The following is a 27911-nucleotide window of genomic DNA, read 5'->3' as shown; positions in this document are numbered from 1 at the left end:
CAAAACCAGAGAGCACCTATGGTACGGTGGCTGGGAAAGGACATGCAAAATAAGAAGTAATCGATTGCATGCGAACGCAATAATTAATGTGTGTGAACGCAATTGATACTATTGCGCATGCGAACGCAGTATTAATATGTTTATGATATATCACTGAGTAATTGACAGTTAATTTTCAGTTTTACAAATAGTTTTGCGCTCGCACGCAATACTGATGCGTTCGCACGCAATACTAATTGCGTCCGCACGCAATCACTTTTTCTTCATGTCCTCTCCCAGCCACCGTACTATGGTGTACCTGCAAGGGCTTCCATACAACAGAAAAAAGTTGGAGAAGCCCATCAGAGCAGTGAAGGGCTAATTCCTACGCCTGACGTCATTTCTCTAAACTCAGGTATTGTCAGCTAACTAGCGGACAATCTCGATCCATACAACACGTTCGCTATTTGGTGCATGGTAGTCTAGGGTGAGTCTGACAAGGACACAACAGGACAATGTCCAATATTCCACAACCGAAGATGATGACCATTCGCCTCGTACGGCCGGACTCGAGTGTGCCTTGGGGATTTAGACTGCATGGTGGGAGGGATTTCAAAATTCCACTTTCTCTACAGTCGGTACGTACACCATTTCGTCGTCTGCTCGTATCTCATACACACATACATTCCGATGTATCTATAACATAACATAATGCGTGCTAGCGCATTATGAGACGATTGTTGAAAAAGCTCTGACATCTACATTTATACCATAGATATATAGGAAGAGAGTTTAATACATTTGTACTTGTATATTACATTAAATTTCCATTACATTCGGAGCATGTTTCAATTTTGCTTGTTACGAGCATTTTCATTGGCTTAAAGATTTACTTTTCAGCCCATAAAGGAAAAAATGGCGTCGCCGTTTGTAACGTTGCTTCTGATTGGCTGAGATGACGGCGTAATGATTTCATAGACAAAAGAGTCCCAAAATGAATTTTGAATAATGAAGAAATTACATTTAGTAAATTGAATTATAAGGATTAATTTGAATAGATTTTTTATGTTATGGAGATATAACACAAAAATCTGAGTGTACTCTAATCCTTAAATATTCGTTCGTCTGTCTTGATATGCGGTAGCTATGTAGTTCTATGTTGTATATATATATCCTTATATGCAGTGATTTTTTGACTTGATATGAGATACCTGTCTTTAAATGCTGTAGATGCATCCTCATATGCAGTGTTGTGCTTTTATCTTTATATTCGGTACATTTTCTATTATAAATGGTCGTTAAGTCGTTATATTCAGTGCCTATTCTAACATATTAGGCTGAACGTTGTTAGAGCATTATAATATAAAGGACTAGATCGTTAGTTTGGATATCTGTGGTTAGAGCAGTACTTTTGATATCTGTGGTTAGAGCAGTAGTTTTGATATCTGTGGTTAGAGCGGTAGTTTAGATATTTGTAGTTAGAGCAAGCAAGAGGCAGTAGTTTAGATATTGGTGATTAGAGCAGTTGTTATAGATTTTTTTGTATTAGGTGCAGAGTAGTTTAGATATATGAGGTTAGAGCAGTAGTTCAGTTAGACCAAATATATGTGGTGACAACATCCATTTTCATGAGTGTTTGATATCTGTGGTTAGAGCGGTAGTTTTAGATATCTGTGGTTAGAGCGGTAGTTTAGATATATGTGGTTAGAGCGGTAGTTTAGATATCTGTGGTTAGAGCAGTAGTTTAGATATCTGTGGTTAGAGCGGTAGTTTAGATATCTGTGGTTAGAGCGGTAGTTTAGATATCTGTGGTTAGAGCGGTAGTTTAGATATCTGTGGTTAGAGCAGTATGTTTAGATATCTGTGGTTAGAGCGTAGTTTTAGATATCTGTGTTAGAGCGTAGTTTAGATATTTGGTTAGAGCGGTATTTTAGATATCTGTGGTTAGAGCGGTATTTTAGATATCTGTGGTTAGAGCGGTATTTTAGATATCTGTGGTTAGAGCGGTATTTTAGATATCTGTGGTTAGAGCAGTAGTTTAGATATCTGTGGTTAGAGCGGTAGTTTAGATATCTGTGGTTAGAGCGGTAGTTTAGAGATATCTGTGGTTAGAGCGGTAGTTTAGATATCTGTGGTTAGAGCAGTAGTTTAGATATCTGTGGTTAGAGCGGTAGTTTAGATATCTGTGGTTAGAGCGGTAGTTTAGATATCTGTGGTTAGAGCGGTAGTTTAGATATCTGTGGTTAGAGCGGTAGTTTAGATATCTGTGGTTAGAGCGGTAGTTTAGATATCTGTGGTTAGAGCGGTAGTTTAGATATCTGTGGTTAGAGCGGTAGTTTAGATATCTGTGGTTAGAGCAGTAGTTTAGATATCTGTGGTTAGAGCAGTAGTTTAGATATCTGTGGTTAGAGCAGTAGTTTAGATATCTGTGGTTAGAGCGGTAGTTTAGATATCTGTGTGGTTAGAGCGGTATTTTAGATATCTGTGGTTAGAGCGGTATTTAGATATCTGTGGTTAGAGCGTAGTTTAGATATCTGTGGTTAGAGCGGTATTTTAGATATCTATGATTAGAGCGGTAGTTTAGATATCTGTGGTTAGAAGCAGTAGTTTAGATACCTGTGGTTAGAGCGGTTGAGTTTTAGATATCTGTGGTTAGAGCAGTAGATACTGTGGTTAGAGCGGTAGTTTGGATACTGTGTTAGGAGATATCTGTGGTTAGAGCGGTTGTTGATATCTGTGGTTAGATACCTAGTTTAGATACTGTGGTTAGAACGATATTTAGATATCTGTGGTTAGAGCGGTGGTTCAGATATCTGTGGTAAGAGCGGTAGATTGGATATCTGTGGTTAGAGCGGTAGTTTGTATAAGTGGTTAGAGCGAAAGTTTTTGTTGATATAGCTACTTGTTTAGAGCGTTATTTTGGATATCTTTTAAATATATGTGTGGGTTGGAGCGGTAGCTTGGATGTCGTCTATGTAGATGACAAACAATTGTCGAACCTATTACACAGCTGTGTGGAACTCAAGATATTTGGCTAGCTTTCATTGAACTAGAAAAAATAATATCTGGCTCGTAGTTATAGCATAGGTATCTACTGTAGTACTGTACACAATTGGATATCGAGTTGAGCGGTAGATTGAATATTAGGATTTGTAATTAGACAGCTGTTTTTGATCCTAGTATAGTTTTGATGCATCCGTGAAATGGTTCGTAGACACATATTGCTTAAACTTTATAGCAGTTTATAGATGTATGTATGGCAAACATGTTGAAGTTATAATAGTGCCACTACTGTGATAACAAGATCTACTGAGCTATAGAGCAATTTACAAAACAAAATTGATAAGCCAAATGGTCCAGATAGTTTATCTCTGTTCTCTTCAGAATTTCATATTTATGTAATATAGATACGTAACGTTGTCCACAGTACATATGTAAGTGCACATATGACACTTTTCTACACACATTTTTCACAAGTTTCTTCAACATAATCATTTTGGTTCTGTGCCCAGATCTGTCGGGCATTGGGGTAACGGGTAGTGGATCTATGGTCTTTATAGATGCCAGAGATTGGCAGACAATCTTCATAATGCGCGCTAGCGCATTTTGGTTCTGTGCACAGCATCTGTCGGACATTGGATGGTGATGGGCACAGGGACCTGGCACGATTTTTTTTAACTAACAGTATATATATTATAGTATCAAGGGTATGAACTCGACGGTCGAGAAATACTTGGCATATTACTTTAATACTTAACATATTTTTTCGTAAATTTCCGATTCATTTAAGCCATAACTTCGTCAATACTTGGCCAATTTGTTTATCAGCACTCACTGGAAAGATGAATTATTTCTCTTTAAGGTAAGATATGCGTTAATGGTGTATATAGCCCATTTATTTAAACAATCACAGTTAGGTACGTTTTTCTCGACCGAGTTCATACGCTTGATACTGTAATATATATATGTATACTGTTGGTTAAAAATTTTCGTGCCAGGTCCCTGTGGTGATGGGTACAATTCCGTCATCCTATTATAATCAATGGTTAGTATTAATTTACCAGAATGGCAATTAACTTCAATCATGAATGTTTATCCGCCAAATAACGTAAATGTTTTTTGTTAAATAATACGAGCTTTAATTACTATGTTTGGTTTGACAGGTGACGCCAGGGGGTGTGGCCGAGAGAAGTGGTTTGCGAGGTAAAGACGGTGTCATCTACATCAACGATGTGAACTCCGACACTCTCACACACGATGAAGCCAAGTCTCTCATCATCCGATCGGCCAACGATCTTTATTTGACAGTTCAAAGGTCAGCTTCCGAAAGTTTTAAATATTTTTAAAGTCCTTTGTGTCAGCCGATGGTATGAGGTTGTGAAACGTGTATGAGTGCATCCTCGATACTCCAGGAGTTACTTTCACTATATAAAGTTATATCCACCCCTGCACTACAGAGTAAGACTAAACTGACCAACCACAGAGCAGCAGAGATTCCCTTTGAAAAAATACAAAGAGGGCAACGCACACAGCTATTCAATTCTTTTCATAAACAGTACATTAAATAAGGACCAAGCTACCAGCTCATCACTTGTCTTCAGCTTTACAATGGTATAGTTCAGGAATGGATATAACGACAGTGATAATAACCCCTAGAATATCGAGGGTGATGTGTGTTGTTGTATATCTTCTGTAGTATGTTCCAGTGAGATCGCACTTTAAAATTTCTGATATCATAGGGAGACAGCACAGATATTATAAATCCATGATCCAAAATGGAGGGACAGGGCCCAAAACGGGAAAATACAGGTAAATTTGAACCCTTGACCTATAAGTCAAAAGATTCAAAATTTCAGAAACATCTTAGAGGAAAGGGCAATATATGTTGACCCCTTTTGGCCGGGAGGTCCACTAAGGGAAATATTTTTTTTTTCAATTGTGGTACTATTATTGAATGAAGGGGACTAAACTTTTGGTCCTACATGATTGTGCCTTCATTGACATGATGAACGGCATGATTTTAAGGGAAATTGTTATTAAAATTTTCTTCTAAAATTAAGTGTTTTGCCATAGTTATCGTAACATCCAGGTGAGAATGATACATGCCCACTGGACCTTTTTGTATATTCAGTAAATTTGATTTTGATTTACATTTTTACAGAGCAGCTTTAATTGTATGGTCTCCAACAACTCAGCTGCAAGAACCACGTACCATCAAAACATCAACAGGGGAGGAAATCCAGATAGTTCAAAAAACATCTCTGGCGCGCCCGTTCAAGCAGGTAAGTGTATTTTATTGAACTAAAGTGATATGTAGATTAATATTGCACATTTTTGGTGAGGGAAAGTTAACATCACCCTGACTCACGCACTTGTATATTTGAAAAAATACCAAATCATTTGATTGGCTTCTGATTTCGGATAATGGATTCAACCACACGAGAATATTATATGGCACTGCATATTATTCATACGTGATAGGGGTGTGCTGAATATCACTTTATTCTTTAATTTTTACCATTGTTTTTGTGAACAAAATGATATCCTTCCTGTTGAAAAGTGAGGGAGGTATAGCATCTCCCTGGCGAACACCCATAAATGTTCTGTAAGGAAAGAAATCAGTATCATTTAGTTCCATCGCAGACTATCCTTCAAGGATTAGATAACGCTAGAATATAAGAAGCATTATTATTTTGTGTTTAGGATCCTCTACTGTTTTATGTTTTGGGATGCTCTACTATTTTATGTTTTAGGATGCTCTACTATTTTATGTTTTAGGATCCTCTACTGTTTTATGTTTTGGGATGCTCTATTATTTTGTGTTTAGGATCCTCTACTGTTTTATGTTTTGGGATGCTCTACTATTTTATGTTTTAGGATGCTCTACTATTTTATGTTTTAGGATCCTCTACTGTTTTATGTTTTGGGATGCTCTACTATTTTATGTTTTAGGATGCTCTACTATTTTATGTTTTAGGATCCTCTACTGTTTTGTGTTTAAGGATCCTCTGTTTTTTGTTTTGTTTAAGGATCCTCTATTTTTTTGTTTAAGGATTCTCTACTATTTGAGTTTTAAGATCCACTTCTATTATTTTTTTCTTTTCCTCTTTCATTTTGTGTTTTAAAATCCTGCAATATTTGTGTTTTATGATCATCTACTATTTTGTGTTTAAGGATCCTCTACTATTTTGAGTTTTAAGATCCTCTTCTATTATTTTTTTTCCTTTCTTCTTTCATTTTGTGTTTTAGAATCCTCTAATATTTGTGTTTTATGACCATCTGCTATTTTGTTCTTTTAGGATCCTCTACTATTTTATATTTTAATATCCTCTACAATTTTATAATTCAGGAACCTCTACACATAGGCAGCGGCTACAACAGGACGCCCAGATCCTTTAACCAGGCCCCACAGTCTCCAAAGAAACCTGTCCCCAATGTTGTCCACTGTCAGTTCAACTCCCCCATCGGTCTGTACTCCGCTGACAATCTGGCAAACACTTACAAGATGCAGACGGCTGGCATACAGAAGGAGATGGAAAAGTATGTTACGTACTCCTGTTTGTTATGAGCAAACGTATTAATATACAATTATGGACTTTTGTGCTGGTGAATATAATGTAATATGAACCGGGGTAAAATAGGTTAAAATCTTTAAATGGCTTGTTGTCAATATGGAGCCTGTAACATGCTGGATGAAGGGCTACCAAGTTTGTTCAAAAGAATCACTCTGACCTCCATTCAAGGTCACTTTGCCTATACTAAAGAATGCAAGGAACATTTTGTCAAAGTTATAGGCTAATTAGGCTGAAAGCAATTAATTTTGAACGTTAATTAACTTTTAATTATTTTACACTGACAATAAAGATGTTAAAAGAACAGTTAAACTTTATGCTGAGTCGTTCTGTTTCAGTCTTGATGTAGACCAAGCACCTGTTGGTACCCGTATGACAGGAACCTATCAAAGACTGGACTCCCAAGGTGATGACGATGTGACCCCTGACCTTCCGCCTGACCTTTCACGTGTCACCTCGCCTGACCTCCCGCCTGACCTTTCACATGTCACCTCGCCTGACCTCCCGTCTGAACACCCTCCTACTCAGCACCTTACTAATACCAATCAGAGTATGTTTGTTCATTAACATCGTTTTTACTGACAAACTGTGCCCTTTTTGGGTTCACCAAAGTTGTGCTGATATGAAGTGCTGTCAGAGTTGTTACATGCATGATGAATGATCTTCACTGACCTTGACATGGTAAGATTATTTGAAAGTTTTCTTTTAAACCGTTTGATCAGAAACATATATTAGAGAGATTGGCAACTCCACCATTTTTATCATGGACAGATGTACCTATGTATGTCCCTAGGGGTTTTAGATAAACTATTAAATAGCTACTTGATACAGCAGAACTTGAAACTTTGATATGTTTTAAAAGTTATTTTCGGATGGTTTGAGTGCGTTTTTGGAAAGAAAAAATAATATGCAAACTTATATAATAATAAAACAAAATGCACTTCCGGTTTTGAATGTCTGATTTTCGAAAAACCACGTAAAATTGCTTACTTTTAAGTTGTCATGCTTTCAAATATATTAAATAACATCAATCGAGGAAACTGGTCATATCAAACCGTGATATAATATTTAACTTTTGTGTTGATGCAAAAATATCATATTTAAAAGAATATCTTTAAGAAGTTACCTAAACCGGAAGTTCCGCTGCTTGTCAACGAAGACAAAGAAGAAGTTTCCAATCTCTATGTATATCTTGTTTCTGTGTGGTAAAAGTTGTTCAAATATACTACCTTATCCTTTAAAGATGCTCCACCGCCGACAGAGCATTAATGATATTCATTATTTGAACAATTTTTGGTGTTCAATCGTGTGTATTTATGTCTAATTAACACAAAAAATAATATAAATATTTTTTATTTTGCCCTTGGTGCATGCACAATCAGTACTTCATTCCATAAAGGATATAGTGCGTCGGAATTTTTTCGAGATGCAATTAATTATTGTTCATATTTTTAACTTTACGTTGAATTAGAAGCTCAAACTTTTCAATAGTGGTAATAGTGTAAAGTAAGTAACTTTTGTAACTAAAGAAAAATACTAAATCGTCTGCTCCTGTTTTTGGTAGTGAAAATATACCATTTGTCAGCGGTGGAGCATACTTATCCTTTAAAGTTATATATGCCGTAATTTTCATACTCACGAATCAAGAAGAGTTTTTCATATGTTTTTTTCACCACCATATGCAGTTCTTAGGCAGCCTGTTTTAAAATGAACTATCTAAAATAACCAAATATGGCGCATGTGACTGCTTAATTGAGGTGGAAAATATACATCAGTTCTTAATTACCATTTACTAAAATAAGCCCCTAACTCTAAGACAAGCATGCCAGTTTTTAAAAAAAACAATTTGCCTTGCATAGTGCATTAATTCATTTTTCAATGATTTAGAAAATAAAAGATTTTAGAATATAAATGAAACCAAGATGTATATAATTCATATAAGTTGATTTTCTGTCATCCATGTAAATATTAAAAAACACATCATCTATATCATACCAGGGGTGTAGAGTCAAATCGAAAATGATTTTCAATGTAATCAATTTAATGTTAAGTTTAAAAATGTAAATGCATGGTTGAGTTTGAGTTTAAACTATTTTATTGCAAAAACAAATAGAAATAAAAGTTTATGCCAGGTCCCTGTGACTCATGCATCCAGCAAAATTATCTTCTAAACAAAGGCTAGGCAGTCCTGAACAGCTCCGGAGCAGTCCGGGCAATAGTGTGGGCATATGCAGTCGTATACATTGTTACCAAATTTAGTTTTATCAATAACAAATATATAATTTATATCCCTTTTTCAGCGCAGTGATGTAGTGTAAAATGATGTCGGGATGATTGGACATTTCTGACATCAGATGAAGGTTAGTTTGATCAAGTACACGTAAGCATTTAAAGGCCAACTACCTTTTCAAAACAAAAATTAAAGTTTCTTAAAAAACAATAATAACATCAGAAAATATGTATTGATGGTCTAAATGAGGTTACAGCATCAAATGAATGCAAGTTGTCCTTCGTTGTCTCTGCTACCAGTGAAGATTAATCTTCCCTGTTCTGCAAATTTAGCGCAGTGATATTCAACTCCAAGTGAGCAAGACGGTGGAAAGCATAAGACGACCCGCATTATGAATATTAACATTTGGTTTATCTTGATTGATTTGTTCTGAAGGTGAAAATGAGTTAAGTAATAAAGGTAGACTAATAACTTTTGCGCCTCTACAAAATTATCAGTCTTGTTGTACATTCCCAATTTAAAAATTTAAAGCCGTTTCTGGAAAGGTAGTGGCCCTTTAAAGTCACAAAAACTATGCAATTTAGATTGCATATTCTTATTAATAGATGAAACTCTAAACATAAAATCAATATACAGATATATGTATCAGTTAAATTATATATCAAACACAAAATTAATAGGCCTTCCAGTGTGTTTCAACTTTTCAATAACAAATAAAAGTGAATTTCATATGCGTTATAGGCAGAAACGATTGTATATTCTGGTGATCAATCGGAAACCTTCGGCATTTTCCATAAACGTTACGGAGAGTAACGAAGATTCTCAAGTGTTCTGGCGACATCTCTGTATATGTCTGTAGCAAAATTGTCAGAAATCCAGTGAACGGTGAATTTGGAAATAAGTATTAAAACTAAATGAAGTTTCTGCATTTCTTACATGATTCGAAATAAAATTCTTCATGTAATCTTTCTCTTTCAGTACTTTCACAGAGCTTGAATGTGAATGAAACCTCTGAAGAAACTGATCCTGTAAACACGTATTTTTTTATCTAATTTAAAAAAATGTAATATATCAAATAAAAGAGTTCTTGTATACGTATTTTTGAAGTGTGTGTTTCTATGAAATGTATACATCTGTTTACATAAATATCTACATGTGTGTGTATTTCAGTTTAATAAATATAGATCAAGTTAGACTACCCGTAATGTTTATTCAAAAACAATCACTACATCAGCATGAACTAGAATTGATCACAGGCGCACGCATTTTGTTTTAATACGGATATTTTAATAGATGTCTATGAAATATTCTCCGATATCTTATTACCAAGACATGCAGTCAGGTTACTTTCAATCTGCAAATGCTCGAGATTTTGATCGCGATCGAATCAGGAGATCTCGACTCAGGTAATGAAATAAGTAATGTTATCATACTACACATACATGTTATTTAAGCCTAAACGGCCTTGACCTTCATTCAAGTTCACTGGGGTCAAATAGGCCCTTCATCCCAGCATGTCACAGACTCAATATCAGGTATGTAGGCCTCTTAGTTATCCAAAAGAACTTGTTTAAAGAGTGAAGCCTATTTAACCCCAGTGACCTTGGATGAAGATCAAGGCCATTCATTTGAACAAACTTGGTAGCCCTTCGTCCAATCAATATCAGGTCTGTAGGCCTAGCTCTTGCAACGTAGTTATTCAAAAGAAGTTGTTTAAGATAATAGCCTATTAGACCCATGTACCTTGAATGAAGGTCGTGTCATTCATTTGATTACCTTGGTAGCCCTATATCCCAGCATGCCACATGCCAAATTTCAGGAATCTAGGTCTCCAACTTTTGGAGAAGAAGTTGTTTAAATAGAAAAGTTGACGTCGGACGGACGGAAGACGGACGCCGCACCAAGGCATTTCCATTGACACTGCACTTTTAAAACTATCCTTGGTGAATGACACTACAAAATTACCAAACAATAAGATAAGATAAGATTTATTCTGACTCAAGACAATCAAAAGTCCTCTATACCAGACTCGTATATATACATATTACATAAGTCATGAATGCATTTATAATCTGTACACATCATACAAAATTGTGGTATTATGATATTGTTGCTTCGTAATTGAAAAAAAAAGTTCCTGATTCTTCCAGTGATTATCCAACTTATTCTTAAACGAATTTATATTACATTAGTTACTGATACTACATGTTCTGGCAGTTCATTCCAAATATTTTTAAAGAGACAATTCACTCTGGCTAATTCTTTTACATAACGAAGAAGCAAAATATAGTATAAATGTATTGTTCTACGTTTCTTATGAAACATATAACATCAAATATTGACAAATTCCACGTCATTGTTTCGTGTTTTAATTAATATCGTTGAAATATATAATCGTTGATCAATACGATTAAGCAGGTAGAATATGGCAGCTGTACCCAAACCCGAGCCAAAGTCACGCACATTAAACAAATAAACTACATAACCACCGAGAAGGTGATAAAATAATTTTTAGGCAAGACAATTCACCTAATAAGGTAAACACACTATTGTCAGAGCGATTTGAGCAGTTCTAGACAAAAGTTGCATTACTCTATTGAGCAAGGGACATGGTTCGGCATACAAGAAGTTCGACCACAATGTGTAATGGCGGACAGCGAGCGAGTTTGAACATCTACACACATGTCACAACCATGGGCTTTTCAGGCAAATCACAGTAAAACCGACTGATCTAATTTCCATCAGAACTGGGTTTTTTTCGATATATGTACAAATTTTATTGTTCTCTTAGACTGAATTGTCCCTTTAAGTTCTTACAGCGAAATAGTTCTTTCTGACTAATGTTGTAATATCGGAAACTTAATCGTGAACGTAAATTTCTTTGGGTCTACAATTATGTATCTGCGATGTTAGGGTCTCCATACAATCGAAAGTTGGGGAAGCCCGTCGGATCAGTGAAGCGCTAATTCAAGTACGTCTGACGTCATTTCTCAAACCCAGGTATCGTGTGCAAAACCCGGGGGCACCCTCTATCCATATAGCATATCCTATTTTTATTACGATCGTTGATCAGTGGGGTGCATGGTCCGGAGAGCCTGACCAGAAGATAGACAGGACAGTGTCCAAGATGGCTCAACCGGAGATGATGACCATTCGCCTTGTACGACCCGACACTAGTGTGTCATGGGGGTTTAGACTACAGGGTGGGAGCGATTTCAGTACTCCACTATCATTACAAACGGTACGTACACAATTTCGTCGTCTGCTCGTATATCCGATACACACTACATTCCGATGTATTCATAACAGCTACTTTTTCTTTTGAGCTTTCACGCTTAAGTGAGTTTTCGCTTAATTTTATTCATACATACCAGTCGCCATTGAACAGCTGACAAACTCCAGCCGTTAGTTAATACCTTACCTAGCTATAGCTAGTCAATGTCCTATATGTTTTGATTTTTGAAAGTTTTACCGTCGAGCAGTTATAGTCGCTATATTTGGTCTGGTGTAAGGCGAGACTGTCGGGGCAAGGTTGTTGTAGTATTCACTTTCATGTGTAATATTTCTGTATGATAACGGAGAGGATCGTGGGGGTCAAAATAGAAACTTTCTCTCCAGAGCCGTTATCGGAGAAAACATTCCCCACAGCTCTGACCCGAACCCAGGCCAGAGTGGTATAAAGCTCTGTTCTTCTCGGCAGGAATCTCTAACATGTTTATACATTTACGTCTCGTCAAAGTTTTATTCGGACAAGTAAGGGGTCCGCCAACCGCTGGGATCGGTTCAATGTACACTTAAATATTTTGTAAATACATGCAGTTCACTAAAATTGAAATAAGACTACAATAACTCCGATGCCCCCGATGACATAATTTTGAGTGTTGGTATATTTTAGAGTGATGTTTGAGATATCTTTTCTTATCTAGAGGTGATTGGATATCAATTCAATGCAAATTCATTTATTTGCATTTTTACATCCAAAAACAATGATCGATAGCGATTACAAAGATAACATTACATGTATAACAAAATAATAATAAAGCAAGAACAACTTAAGCAAATCTGTAGTAGCAGACGTTTAGATATCTTGATATCAAAGAAGTGGTTGAGTATCAGGTGTTTGGATATCTGGTTAGAGCCGTAGTTTAGATATCTGTGGTTAGAGCGGTAGTTTGGATACCTGGTTAGAGCGGTAGTTTAGATATCTGTGGTTAGAGCGGTAGTTTAGATATCTGGTTAGAGCGGTAGTTCAGATATCTGTGGTTAGAGCGGTAGTTTGGATATATGTGGTTAGAGCAGTAGTTTAGATATATGTGGTTAGAGCGGTAGTTTTGAAATCGGCAAAAGCATAGATTTGACATATATGTACATACATAAATTGTATTGTGATACCTTGAATTTAGGCCAATTTCGTTAATACACTTTTGATTATAACAAATTTGCCATGATTTTTTGTACAATCTGTGTTATAACTGCTATCAAGGTAGAGTAGTTCTTCGTATACGTACGATTTTTTAGGAGATATCAAAACTAAGGGTGTCTAAACAGCTACCCAATTATGTATCCTAGTATTCAAGCTACTACACATCCCGATATCCAGTTAGGTTCTGTATATCCATACAATAACTGCGAGCGACATATTATTTTAGCTAGTTCAAGGGTTAGGTAGCCAGCCAAATATCTGGAGTTCCACAAGGGTCTGTAATAGGTCCAATACTATTTTTTTATATCATCCATGTATTCGAGGCATAGCTATTCTTAGACGACTCAACCTATTCAGAATTATTACCGAAGAAATGCATCGACCTATTCTTCAGGAATATCTCCGGGAAGGTAAAATGTTGCGATACGTGATAACAAATATCAAAAATACTGCTCTTATCAATGATATCCTACGATTTCCCGCTCTAATAATGGATGTCTAAGCTATCTATTGATGTGCTAACAAAGAACTGCAGAGTTATAATCTAGCAGAACTGGGACAAATACACATTCCCGTCGAGTGGCCCGACAAGGAATCTAACCCGGATCTCTGCTGTGAAAGTCTAATCAATGAGCCAAAAGAAACATACTCCGTCAGTTGAATGACACTGAACTATGTACAAACCACACCTATCCGTTCTTTTTACACCAGAAAGACTTTTACAACAAACATTGTGGACTTTTTGTTTGTTTACATGTTCACATTAGCCTAACAATGAGAGCTACATGTATGTTACGTCAGTCTTTGTCTTAATTGCATTCCTTTGTACCTAGTCACTCTTTACCAGTAACAGACAAGTTAGTCAGTACAATAGCCGAATGGATGATACAAGCAGATTGCCGTGTGTCAATATCATATTTGATACGCATCATTTCTAGTTACCGTAATTAGAAAACTCATAAATCGGAGTGCGTCATGTCGGCGCGGTATACTGCTTGCTGATACAGATCTATGGATAAAGATGTACGCTATGTACATTCTGTAGTGTCTTATTAAATATATATCATACATTCAGATTCATCATGCGTATTACTCCGTCAGACATTTAGAAATAGCATCAAAGTACATGTACACATTTCCACAGCATGTGACCACAATTTGTTACGTAAGTAGATTAAAAGGGACAATTATGTGAAGCAAATCTTTATCACATCACTACACGAGAATATTATTATATAAAATATCCCGTCGTCGACAAGAGATACGTATAGTCACAGTTGCGGCTTGATGTTCTGTCAATAATATGATTATAAATTCCCCTATGTATACAATATATATATATTATTGGCAGAATGTCAAGCTCCTGTGGTACTTAATACACTGTTGAAACAATAGCTTAGGACCAGCAAATTCACTTCTTTATAAGCATAGTTCGTTATATACACTTATACATATCGTATAGGCATCATGACGCGGAATACAAGTTACTACATTATAACGATGAAATCGTAATAATTGTACTGGACGTTGTAGAAGTTATCTAATGTCAGATACTCGTGTGTCGGTCTGTGTTTTTTCTCTACTAGATAAGACTTTCCTTTCGATATGCTGTTATACAGTAAAGCATGTGGCCAACGAACTCACTTCGATATAAGCATAGTTCGTCATAAACAATTACATTACAAATCTTATAGGAACGTTGACAGGGAATCAAAATGACTACAATATACCACGAATTCGATATAGGCGAGTTCGTTATAAATGTGTTTTATTATTCAACTCAATCAGTGTGAGGGTTTTAAAGTAGGTGCTATTCTCACCAGATTGTATTTCTCAAGATATCAATATTATTACAGGTTTATAAAAATATCTTCGCTTGTAGAAAAAAATGAGATGGGGAATTAAGGCATAAAGCAAGGAAAAACGTGACATGATAACACACGAAACTCTTGAAATAGAACACTGCAGAAGCAGTTTCTATCTTTATTGTTTTCTGTAGAACTGTACATTTCTGTAAAACCCGTTGATAAATGTGGAACATAATTATAACAGAGTGCTAACATACATTGGCAGTAACATGTTCGTTGGCTGCCAAGGTCTGCTTTTAACATTTTACAAGCCAGATGGATTTATTAATGTGGAACTATACGATAGTTCTTCTCTTCTCTTGATATAAACGCGGATCATTTTAGAGCCTTTTCTCCGTCCTGGAGATAACTAAGTGTGTGCTCGTTACTGTATATATAGATATGAGAGGTTTACACTATAGTATACGGTTGTTCTATGTACGATGCACGGAATTGAAAAACATCCTAAACGACTTTTACAGCTAACGTTGTCAGCGCGAATACCGCGCGCATCGGCATCGTAAAACCACCTACATAATATCTCCGAGCGTTATAATGATGAACTCTCATCACTTTGGAAAATATACATACAAACAGAAACCAGAAACTTTTACATATATACAAATATATGTTTCTGGAAAAACTGTATGGGTTCTACTGTAATTCTCCGTCCAAATGCTTCGTCGATCCGGAAGATGGGACTAATCGACGGTAAATCGTACTTTACATATGTCGTTTTGGGATCTCGAAGCTCTCGTAATGCCCCTTTTCTTATTTTCCGTGACGTCGTAATCTCGTAAGCTCGAGAATTTCTCGCGGATATCATTTCGCGATATACATAGATCCTTATTATCACTACGTACGCTTGATAAAGGATCTGACAACATCCTATTAGGGGTCATGTCCAGGTGACCTTTGGAATTGGCCAATTAAATTGCTGCCTGCAGAATCTTGAAATATTTTCGTGTACGTAGTCATCTCGCCCACAGAACACAACAAAACTAATTATATGTATAGTGGGACGAAATGGCGTTTTAAATTGATGTAGCAAGATGTCGAAATGCATTCTGAAGTACTCGTGATATAGAGGTCATCCGAACATGACCCCTTATGGGATGTTGTCAGATTCTCTATTTAACGGAGTGGTTTTCGCGGTTTTGACTCTGTTACACCCTATACAATATATATCTGTAATGTGTGTATAACATTACAAACTATACGAAGTGGCGTTTGTTGTCCTCAGAGGATTATGTTATGTTGTTTGGTCCCCAGAAAAATGTCAGTTTTAAAATATCTAACCAGGAATCTGGTTCTCGTACGATATACGAAATAGCGGTATTTCCAGGGGTTTTTTCCCGAAATGTTTTGGTTCCATAATAATTTGCAACTTTAAATAGTCCCTAACAAAGATAGCTATTGTTAATTTGCTTCTTCCTTGCTTCGTGTTTAAACAATGGACAAGACATGCATGGACAGATTATTTATCTCTGTTCAGTTTGTTAAGTCTATGTTTAAAATGTAGTTAAGTATCCCAGATACGTAACTTTGTGTATTGTACCGGTACACAAGTTACTGCACACATGAACATACGTAGTTTCTACGACATAATCAATTTGGTTCTTTGCCCAGATATGTTGTTCCGTGCGAAATAATCATCATTCTAGTATTCTGTCAGGTATTTGTCTACATACGAATAGCAACCATCCATTTCTCCCCACCTGAAAGGGATAAAAACAACAAAACATTACAATACGAAAACGTGTAATATTAGAACAGTGATCCGGACTCTGCAGCTGCGATGCAATTATTTCGTCCAAGTTTCATCCCAACATGGACATAAAGCATTGAACGTCTTTCAGTTGGCATTTATAGCCAATATGAATGCCAACAGAAAAAAAGGTCAATGCTTATATTTACATTTGGTAACAATGTTGAAATGCCATGGGATTTTACATCTATAATAAATTGTTTATTCGTTATCGTCGAAGATGGAACAGCCATTTGAACAGCCGTTTTCCATGAAAGCTGGCACGACAATTGTGACGTCACAATTATAATGATTTCATGACAAGCGTTGCAGTTCATAGCCTATATGACTGCCAACTGCACTTGGTATAAGGTTACATAATGGAACCTTCAGTGAAAATGTAAATATTCTATAATAACTGCTAGCATTCATTACCAGAGGGACACTTTTTTGATTGTTTGATTCATTAACGTCCTATTAACAGCTATGGTCATGTAAGGACGGCCTCTCGTGTATGTGGTGTGTTGCGTGTATGTTGTGCAAGGTGCGAGTTTTGGGAGACTGCGGTATGTTCATGTTGTGTCTTCTTGTATAGTGGAACTGTTGCCCTTTTTATAATGCTATATCACTGGAGAATGCCGCCGAAGACAGCAAGCAACACACCCCACCCGGTCACATTATACTACAACGGGCGAATCAGTCGTCCCACTCCCTGTATGCTGAGCGATAAGCAGAAGCAGAAACTACAACTTTTATATACTTTGGACACTCTTGATATATGGCCATGATTGATAAGAAATGCTTTCTTTATGATCAACAACTTTGATAATATGTATAATCGTTTACTGATAATCTAGCTAAGTCCTCTATGTTCTGCATGTATAATATTATGACCGTCTACCTTGAAACGGCCTCGGGGACAGGGCGGTGACGGACTGACGGGCACACTTCCGCCAGGCTATGGCAATCAAGGGTTGGTATTAATTTAACCAAAGATGCAATTAACTTAATTACTGTTTATCCGCTAAGGAACTTAAACCCCATAAATGTTTACTTTGGTTTGATAGGTGACGCCGGGGAGTGTGGCCGAGAGAAGTGGTCTGCGAGCTGGAGATGGTGTAATCTACATCAACGATGTAAATACTGACACTCTCACACACGATGACGCCAAGTCTCACATCATCCGATCAGCCAACGATATTTATATGACAGTTCAAAGGTCAGCATCCGAATCTTAATTTCATTTACAGGCGTATGAGATGCATATTATTGTATAATCTAATGTCTAAAGGTCATTGCTCTACCTTTAGTCTGTCGGAAAACGTACCAAATTTTCAGGTTTTTAGCTCGCCTCTCAAGAGAGAGGGGCTTATGGAATCACCTTGGCGTCGGCGTTGGAAATGATCAGGTTGAAGTCTTGGTGCAAGTCCAGAGGCAAGCTATTCTCAACTAGCTCTATTTTTTCAGAAATAACTTTTGACCCATTACTGAACCTGTTGTTTCAAAACAATAAAAAACACGTCTATATAATTTTAATATTACATTGGTTCGCCGTCGTCATTGTGTGTGTTGCTGGGTGTCTTCTGCAGTACGCTTCAGTGAGATAGCACTATAAAATCGGTAATACAATTTGATATCACAAGAAGACACCACGGATATAATAAAATCAGCCAAAACGGAGGGGCGGGGCCCAATAGGGGAAGTCAATTACATTCTGGATGAATTTCAGATTTATTCAGAAACATCTAAGAGTAGTGACCCCTTTTGGTCAGGGAGGGGTGGGGCCCATCAGGGGAAATAAAAATAATCTAAATTAATCTAAATCACGGTACGTATTGAATGAAGAGGGCTAAATGTTTATTCTGAAATTGTTGTGCCTTTTTGGCATGATGAACGGAATACTTTTAAGAGAAATTGTTTATGAAAAGAATTGGTTTTCATCTTTGGAATTTAGTATTTTGCCATATCTATAATAATATACCCAGAGGTCTAAGAATAAGGTAGTTCAATTTGAACCCACCAGAGCGTCCATAAAGTGTTTTTTTTTTTTTAGATATTTGTTACAATATAGAATACAAATTTTAACGATTTTTTATCTAGACCCCTAAGACCTCTAAAAACGATCTGTGTACACTATTGTTTGTCTAAATTGAACTGTAACCTATTCTCGACTCCTAAAATCCAGGGGAGCGATACAGGCCCACTGGACCCTTTTCTTTTATTTATACAGTAAACTTTATTTTCGTGTTCCTTTACACAGAGGAGCTGTATCAGTATGGGCTCCAAAAGTAACACCAATGTCCCAGCTCCGGCCACAGGAACTCCGGACCATCAAAACGTCGACAGGAGATGAAGTCCAGGCAGTTCAAAAAACATCCCTGGCACGCTCACACCAGCCAGTAAGTTGATAAAAGTTTTCTTTTATCAAACTGAAGTGATATATAGATTAATATTGGACACTTGTTTTGTGAACAAAATTATTCTTTCCTTTTAACCTTTGAATAGTTAGGGAAAGTTGCATCACCCTGTCTCACTCCCTTGTAAATTTGAAAAAAAAACCTTGATCATTCATTTGATCGACCTCTGACATTTGGTAATGGGTTAAATGACACAAGAATATTGCACTGCATATTATTCCTACATGATATGCTGCAAGTTTTATCACTTAATTTTTTAATTTTTTTAGATTTTTTTTTTTTTTATGAGAACAAAATTATTTCCTTCCTTTAAACTGTTGAAAAGTGAAGGATAGTTAGCATCACCCTGGCATACACCCTTAAATGTTTGAAGGAAAGAAATCATCATCATTTAGATTAGATGACACTACAATATAATAAATAGTACTATTTTGTGTTTAAGGATGCTCTACTATTTCGTGTTTTAAGATCTACTGTTTTATGTTTTAGGATCCTTTACTATTTTGTGTTTTAGGATCCTTTACTATTTTGTGTTTTAGGATCCTCTACTATTTTGTGTTTTAGGATCCTTTACTATTTTGTGTTTTAGGATCCTCTACTGTTTTATGTTTTAGGATCCTTTACTATTTTGTGTTTAAGGATCCTCTACTATTTTGTGATTTAGGATGCTTTACTATTTTGTGTTAAAGGATCCTCTACACATAGGCAGTGGCTACAACAGAACCCCTAAATCCTTCACTCAGGCCCCACAGTCTCCAAAGAAACCTGTCCCCAATGTTGTCCACTGTCAGTTCAACACCCCCATCGGTCTGTACTCTGCTGACAATCTGGCAAACACTTACAAGATGCAGACGGCTGGCATACAGAAGGAGATGGAAAAGTATGTTACTTTCCCCTGTTCGTTATGAGCAAACGTATTAAAAGAGATTATTGAATATCTGTATTTTTAAAAAAATAGAAATTATATATCATAACATTTGGTGTAGCCTGTTATATCCGTTGGTAAAATCAATTCAAAGTAAGATATTTGAATTTAACAGATTAAAACTTTGCAATCAGGCTCAAAGGAAATATACATGAACATTGAATGAAATGTATAAACTGTTTATAATTTGCCTATTAGGTCGAATGATCGGAATGGCTTATAAGCAACGTGCTTTGTCAATAACTAAGAGGCCTAGAGACTGATTTAGAGCCTGTAGCATGCTGGGATGAAAATGGCTACTAAATTTGTTCAAATGAATGACCTCAATTTTCTTTCAACGTTACAGGGGTCAAATAGGTCAAATTTTTTTGATGACTCCTTGTCAATAACAAAGAGGACTAGAGACCTGATATTGCGCATGTCTTCCTGTATCATGCTGAGATGAAGTTCTCCAAAGTTCGTTCAAATGAATGACCTTGACCTCCATTCAAGATCACCTTGCCTGTACTAAAAATACAAGGAAATCTTTATCAAAACATTTGTCAAAACCGTAGTTACAGACTAAAAAATGTCAAGGTGTGAACAACCAAGCAATTTTGAATAATGAATGTATCTTTAATGTTTTCACACTAAAAATAATGATATTAAGAACAGTTAAACATTATGCTGCGCCATTCTGTTTTAGTCTTGATGTAGATGACGCACCTGTTGGCACCCGTATGACAGGAACATACCAAAGACTGGACTCCCAAGGTGACGAGGATAGCATAAAGGAAGGGCATGACGATGTGACCCCTGACCTCCCGCCTGACCTTTCACCTGTCACCTCGCCTGACCTCCCGCCTGAACACCTTCCATCTGAACACCCTACTAACACCAGTCAGAGTATGTTTGTTCATTAACACCGTTTCTACTGACAATTTATGCCCTTTTTGGGTCACTAAAATTGTGCTGAAGAATGACCTTGAATAACCTTAACTGACCTTGAAAAGGTCAAGTGATTCAGAAGTTTTCTTTTCACCCATTAGCATGAGAAAATGGTTGTCAAAATGAACTTCTTTATCCTTTAAGGTTAAACAAGTACTTAATCTTAAACCAATAGGCCTCTTGGGTCCTACGTTCTGCATAAGTGGATATTAGCGAAAGGGGGCAATTAATGCTAATTATATGAAATACATATAAGAACATTTCAGCACAACAATAGTATCCACTTGTAATGAATGTTGTATTTATAAAATTATTTTGCCAAAAAATAACAGGCGTATCTATTACTATAATAAAATATTGGAAATCATAATAACATTGTGGATATATTGAAATTTTTACATATGCAAATAGCGAAAATATCCACATTTACAATATGTTTGTTTCTCTGGTCATTGTCAAGATAAAGAAAAGTGATACTAAAAATGTATGAGCGAATGATAAATGCATTTTCAAAGTAATTTGAGGCCAATTTTGATTAAATTTTAATAACTTTTTCTGGTCAATCAAAATGTCTTTGATTTTGATATTTAAAAGTTTTGATCTGGCTTCAATAACAAACCTGAATGTTTGTTTATTAAAATGACCATTGTTCATTCTTCTAAATTATTCCGTCTTTGCATATTACAGAGTTAGCTCTCTTGTGGGTAGGTGTTGATTGTGACATCATGTGTTTGCCTGCCTAATGTCATACTTTTCAGAGAAAATGACATGAGTCGTTCACAAAATGATGACGTAACAATCAATATCTACCCGCAAGAGAGCTAACTCTGTAATATGCGAAGACGGAATAATTGTCAAATTAGTTACCTAGTGATCATTCTTGATAAAATTGACATTTCATCAGGTCCCAGATTTCAAGTAACCTTTGCTGATTTTACACTAACATGGTGTTATTCTTGGATGTCGTTTCACTAATTGAGTTTTGTTAATTGTTCTGCTAAAAAGAGTTTTGAAATGTTGTTTTGGACTTTTACCCTTAAACGAGTGACACAGTGTTTCACTAACCTGTATGAAACAATTTATTTTTTGATAATTTTGATATTTTTTTTTTCATTCTCTGAGCAAGGCACACGAATGCATTGGTATCTAATATTCATTATAATGGACTTATTTAAAATGTGCTATCACTTTTAGGTTCTGTACATGAATAATGTATTCGACCCAATAAGCACCCAGGGCACTTAAAAAATGGATAAAAATGAAAAGGTGCTAATAAGTCAAAATTATTGCAAATTTATACCGTTTTATGTAGTTTTGGTCCTTATTTATGTCTGGCCAATTGAAATTGAGGCCTCGAAAAAGGGGGGAGGGGCGCTTATAGGGACATGGGCGCTTATTGGGTCGAATACGGTATATCAATTTACCTAAGTTATCATATCCCTTCTCATACATTTGTAGGAGTGAGGTAGGGGAGATAACCCCTTTTCAAAATTTTCAGCGCTCTCTTGTCAGTAAAGACTGTCAGGGGCAAATGATTAGTTGTCTTATATCTCTTGTTACTCTGATCAATACGGTATTTGACACGATAAGCCCACCTTCCCCTTATTGAAGCATCAATTTCAATGACCTTGAATTAAATGCAGATTGAAAATATGAAAACCTTAAATTTCTTTATTTGATTTCTTATTGCAAACTGATTTATGGCTTACTTGATGCATGAAACTTATAAAAAGGCTAGTCCAAAGTTGGTTCTATTAAGCATCCCCTTATTGATATTTTTGTTTTCAGTTCGCCTATTGGGTCAAATACGGTGATTCAACCAAACTCCAAAAGTCTATACTGAGCCAATAATGCCTTACATAATGTAGAGAAATTATCTGATTTTATTTTTTTTCTTGATGATATGGAGTGAAATCTCTAATCAATGATGTTCTGGCTGCCTGGCAACACGGTTTTCTATCGGTTATTGTATATATATCATGTAGATTTTAATATCTTTTCTTACATCGCTCAGACGATAACCAGCCTAGTGGTTTCAAGTCAGTTCGAGCTCCAGATGCTTCGTCGTTTGTTCCTCAGAGTCCACAGCAACAGAGCATGCACTGTGGAGAATGTGGCAATATGGTCATGTGAGTATAGCAGATTTTGTACAAATGTAGGCAGAGTTTTATCAACATTCCGTTAAAATCAAAGAACTTTCCTTAAATCTTAGTGAGGAGCTTTTCTTAAAGATGCTCCACCGCCAACAGAGCATAAATGATATTCATCATTTGAACAATAATTGGTGTTAAATCGTGTATATATGTCTAATTAACACAAAAAATAATATGAAATAATTTAGTTTGCCTCTGGTGCATGTGCATTCAGTACTTCATTTCATATAGGATATAGTGCCACGGAATTTTTTGGGGATGCAATTAATTATTTTTCATATTTTCAACTTTAAGTAAAATTAGAAGCTCATATTTTTCAATGGTGGTAATGGTGTAAACTAAGTAACTTTTGTAACAGAAGAAAAATACTAAATCGTCTGCTCCTGTTTTTGATAGTGAAAAAATACCATTTGTCAGCGGTGGAGCATCTTTAACTTCTGGCTCTAAGATTATGAAACAGTCTTAAGTTTAGACTTAGCCAATCACAGATGAGTGAGCTGACGTTACAAAAAATTACATGATTTTTGATTGGCTTGGCAAATACTTCAATCGAAGAGTGTTTTATGATCCTGGGGCCTGTAATGCTTTCCTGGAGAGAATTTTAAGTTGAAGAATTTCTTAAAGTTTAGAAATGTTCATGAAACTGGGCCCTGGAAGAAAAAAAAAATACTTCATACAAACAAGTGAACACTGTATATAATTAAAATTGTTCTGAGGTCTATATGAAATGTAGAGATGAAGCAGGAGTTGGTAAGATATTTGACTAAAAGGACTTATTGTGCATATTCTCTAAACAAATCATGCATAATACCAATCTGATTAAAATACAGATCCTTATTATCACTACGTTTGATATGAGGATCTGACAACATCCCATTAGGGGTCACGTCAGGATGACCTTTGGAAATGGCCAATCAAATTGGCACTGTCAGAATCTTGACTGGGGACGAACTAGTTTGAAAAAGCTGTCCGAATTATTTTCGTGTACTTAGTCATCTCGCCCAAAGTGCACAACAATGCTAAATGTATATGCTTACTGGGACGAAATAGCGTTATCAATTGACGTAGAAATGTGTAGAAAATGTATTTGATCTGAAGTACATGTGGTAAAAGGTCATCCGAACGTGACCCCATATGGGATATTGTCAGATCCTATATTGAACGGAGTGTTTATAAGGATCTGTATTTTAATCAGATTGGCATAATACATGAATATTTGGTCGGTTTATAGAGGGTTCGGTTTAAAGAAATGATCAATTTTGACCTGTCATGATACGATAGGATGTAATGGGTTGATTGAATGATGTTTTGCATTGAAATTAACAAATGTAATACAGAATTGATAAAAATCCAAACTGCTGTAATTTTACTATAAGTCACTCCGATTGTGCTGATGGTGATTGACTTTATTTTACAGGGGTGTGTTTGTGAAGGTGCGAGGAGTTCCTTACCACGCTCAGTGTTTTAAGTGTGTCAAATGTGGAATTAATTTAAAACAGAAAGGTGAGCCAGAGTTTATCATCAAGTTGTAATTGTAATTGTCAATGCACTTGTACAATCAAACCTGTCTTTAAAGGACACCAAAGGGACATAGCAAAAATGTCCTTTATAGACATGAGTCCTCTATACAGAGGTCAATTATATAAGAAATTGTACTAAATGATGTTGATAAGTCTGTCCTTTATAGAGAGGTCAATTATATAGGAAATTGTACTAAATGGGGTTGATGCTGTCCTTTACAGACAGTTGTCCTTTATACAGAGGTCATTTATGTAAGAAATTGTACTAAATGGGGTTGATGCTGTCCTTTACAGACAGGTGTCCCTTTATACAGGTTTGATTTACATGGCTGTCATAAAAATTATGTCCCCGTCATGAAATAGGCAACAGATACTATTTGACCCATGTATGTCAAGTCCTGCAATGTTATACCTTATTAAAAGAGGAAATTTTGGTAGTTTATTAATTCTACTTAATTCACAGATTCACCTAGATTCAAAAATTTAATACCTCACAAAACTTTTCACAAAGCATGATTAAATATGTCAGTAAATGATGCTTTTAAAGGTTTAAAAAAATATTCGTAAAACTAATTCGTCCGTTATAAATTCCAAACAGTAAATTGCAGTATATTATATAGTATGGAGTTGGGGTTGTTTATTAAGTTGAGGTGTCTCGTTTGTGTCTCTACATAAACTTCTGATTTGTCGCTTTGTTTTGCTAGGTTATTTTGTAATCGAGGATAAGCTGTACTGTGAAATTCACGCCAAACAAGTCGCTCAGCCACCGGACCCAAACATGAAGGCCGTCCCTGTTTATAGGTAAAACTTGCTAAATATACAATAATTAGCTCAATCGCTAACTTAGATTTTTATCTTTTAAGAAATGAATAGACAATACATACAATGTATATGGTAAAGCTGCAAGTTTTGAATTCTCTAAAAGCTGCAAGTTTTGAATTCTCTAAAAATTTGATTTTCAAATAGTGAACATTTTGACCCAAAAAAAATAAATGGCTTTATAGAAATTACCTGCATTTATAGAAAATTAGTTCTGATTTTTCTTCAAAGTTGGTAACAAGGTCAAATGTGTTAAGGGCTTGGCCAAGTTCGATTGCCACGGCATGTTTAACCAAGGTTAAACCTAACCTCAATAATGTTTACCTACAATATGTCCTGAAAGCGGGGGATAGAAATTCCACGAATTTGCTTGTTTATGATAAGCTTATGATTAACCTTTAGGAATCTACAAAATTAATTAATTATCAAAGTTGTTTTAATTACATTTAAAAAATTCAAAACCGTTTTCAGGTAAGGTGAAAACCTTTAAAGTCCTCCTGATGAAAAATGTTACAGGAAATTCTATCTCTGTTTAGGTAACCATCAAACCTGTAGCCAAGAAAGAGACATCGTCCTGAAGGCTGCGGCAGTTTCTTGTTATCAATCCATGATTCTAGCTGTAAACATTGCCTATCTGTACACAGTAGTAGACTCAACAGATCGGCTGCTGTAGGATAATCGGCCGTATTCCACCTGGCAACGACCCCTGCTGACCCCTGTGTGTTCCTCTCCCCTTTTACAGATACTTATGACTAGGTGTAAAAAAGGAGAAAATGACAGACAAATTAGAATTGGAATTCAATAGTAAACTGGGAACATCTTTCACTCTTTCCGATATATCGGAGTTACTTCCCTTCATCTCACTTCATCAGTACTGTCAGATTCCAACTCAATTTGTGCTCTTCAAAAGATCTTCCAGCTTATACATGGAAGAACTTGCAAAAGTTCAAGAGCTACAAGTCAAATGATTGGAAACTGTATTCATGAGAAGTGAAACAAAGGGGAATAACTTGATAAATCATTAAGCTTTCACTGAGTATACATCCTTGCCAGGTTGATCCTAACTGACAAAGACAGTAATTTAATGCAGTTTTACATCGAACAAGCTGTGAAATGACACCAACTTCTGTTGTTCCTAGTCAGTGTGTGAAACTCTATGTTGTGCTTGTGTAGATTATTTTTGAATTATTGATATTATATATGGTTTTATTTTGAAGAAATTGATATTTTATTTTATCTATATTATATATATGTACAAGTTGAATATAAAGCATTGAAAATATTAATATTGATATTTTTATAACAATAATATAGACTTATTGCACAGGGACTTTTTCCAACCAAGTCTATATAAATATGTGTTTATTATACTATCATACATATATACATGTTGGTTGGAAATTGATGCCAAGTCCCTGTGACTTATGTACAAGCTTTACAGTTCAGGGTAACACTGATAGATTTAATGGCCATTAACTTACAGGCGATAATTGAATGTATTTTACAAGTAGGGTGCTGAAAGTCTTGTTAACTTCTAATAGATATCACAGGGTTCTGCTTGTTATATTTAACAGGTAAATACTTGATTAATGAATAGCACATTGTATTACTTATGAACAGATATTACAGGGTTTATATTATAAAAACAGATATTACAGGGTTATCCTTTTTAACCATGTGAATTATCACAGAATTCTACTTAAAATTATTTGATATTAATACTATTCTTTTATTGATATTTATGAAGCTGTACCTGTCACTGTTATAGTTAATCGATATTACAGTATCTAATATACGTACTAAGTGAAGCAGTTTAAGAAATATGAATTATTTACTATGAAAACAAGGGAGATAATCTGAAATGATTTACTATTAAAACAAGAGAGATAATCTGAAATAATTTACTTATAAAACAAGGGAGATAATCTTAAATGATTTATTATTAAAACAAGGGAGATAATCTAAAAAAATTACTAATAAAACAAGGGAGATAATCTTAAATGATTTACTATTAAAACAAGGGAGATAACAATAATTGATACAATAATGATCTAAACAGAAGCTTTCTGGTTCTCTTCCACTTGTTGCCAATCACTGCCAAATAGTAACTGAAATTATAGTTTACATGTATGGGGGCATTATGACAATTTGCTTCTGCTTGTGTATATAATATAACAGTGAATTACACTGAATTTTCTATATTTATAATAAATATAATATACATAATGTATTTTACAGCATGCTGCTTTTGCAAATCATATGCTTGATTTTTTTTTTTCTTTTGTGATAGTATTGTTGATTAAACATTAATATATATTCTATTGTTGTTTTTATTTTATTGATGTTCTTTTG

At 35.5% G+C, this 27911-nt stretch overlaps 1 protein-coding gene across 7 annotated transcripts; it reads left to right on the top strand.

Annotated features, from left to right (window-relative positions):
• The first annotated feature begins 319 nt into the window (after positions 1-319).
• On the top strand, positions 320-27875 carry LOC138323991 (PDZ and LIM domain protein 1-like). 7 transcript variants are annotated; one of them, XM_069268965.1, is made up of 9 exons: positions 320-617; positions 4143-4294; positions 5141-5261; positions 6329-6519; positions 6890-6957; positions 23082-23196; positions 24638-24723; positions 25445-25541; positions 26096-27875. In XM_069268965.1, exons 1-9 carry the CDS (start codon positions 495-497, stop codon positions 26097-26099), a joined length of 957 nt encoding a protein of 318 aa, XP_069125066.1. In that variant the 5' UTR covers positions 320-494; the 3' UTR covers positions 26100-27875. The 7 variants fall into 7 exon arrangements, with proteins under 7 accessions (XP_069125066.1, XP_069125064.1, XP_069125061.1 ...); XM_069268963.1 differs by lacking the exons at positions 4143-4294; positions 5141-5261; positions 6329-6519; positions 6890-6957 and adding exons at positions 17866-18017; positions 19059-19197; positions 19905-20095; positions 20826-20893 and having other exon boundaries at positions 323-617; XM_069268959.1 differs by lacking the exons at positions 4143-4294; positions 5141-5261; positions 6329-6519; positions 6890-6957 and adding exons at positions 17866-18017; positions 19059-19197; positions 19905-20095; positions 20826-21025 and having other exon boundaries at positions 325-617.
• The last annotated feature ends 36 nt before the right edge of the window (positions 27876-27911 follow it).

This window comes from Argopecten irradians, chromosome 5, assembly GCF_041381155.1.
Source record: "Argopecten irradians isolate NY chromosome 5, Ai_NY, whole genome shotgun sequence".
Lineage (NCBI taxonomy): Eukaryota > Metazoa > Mollusca > Bivalvia > Pectinida > Pectinidae > Argopecten > Argopecten irradians.
Note: the sequence above shows the minus strand (reverse complement) of the source record. Positions and strands in the feature narration are given on the sequence as shown.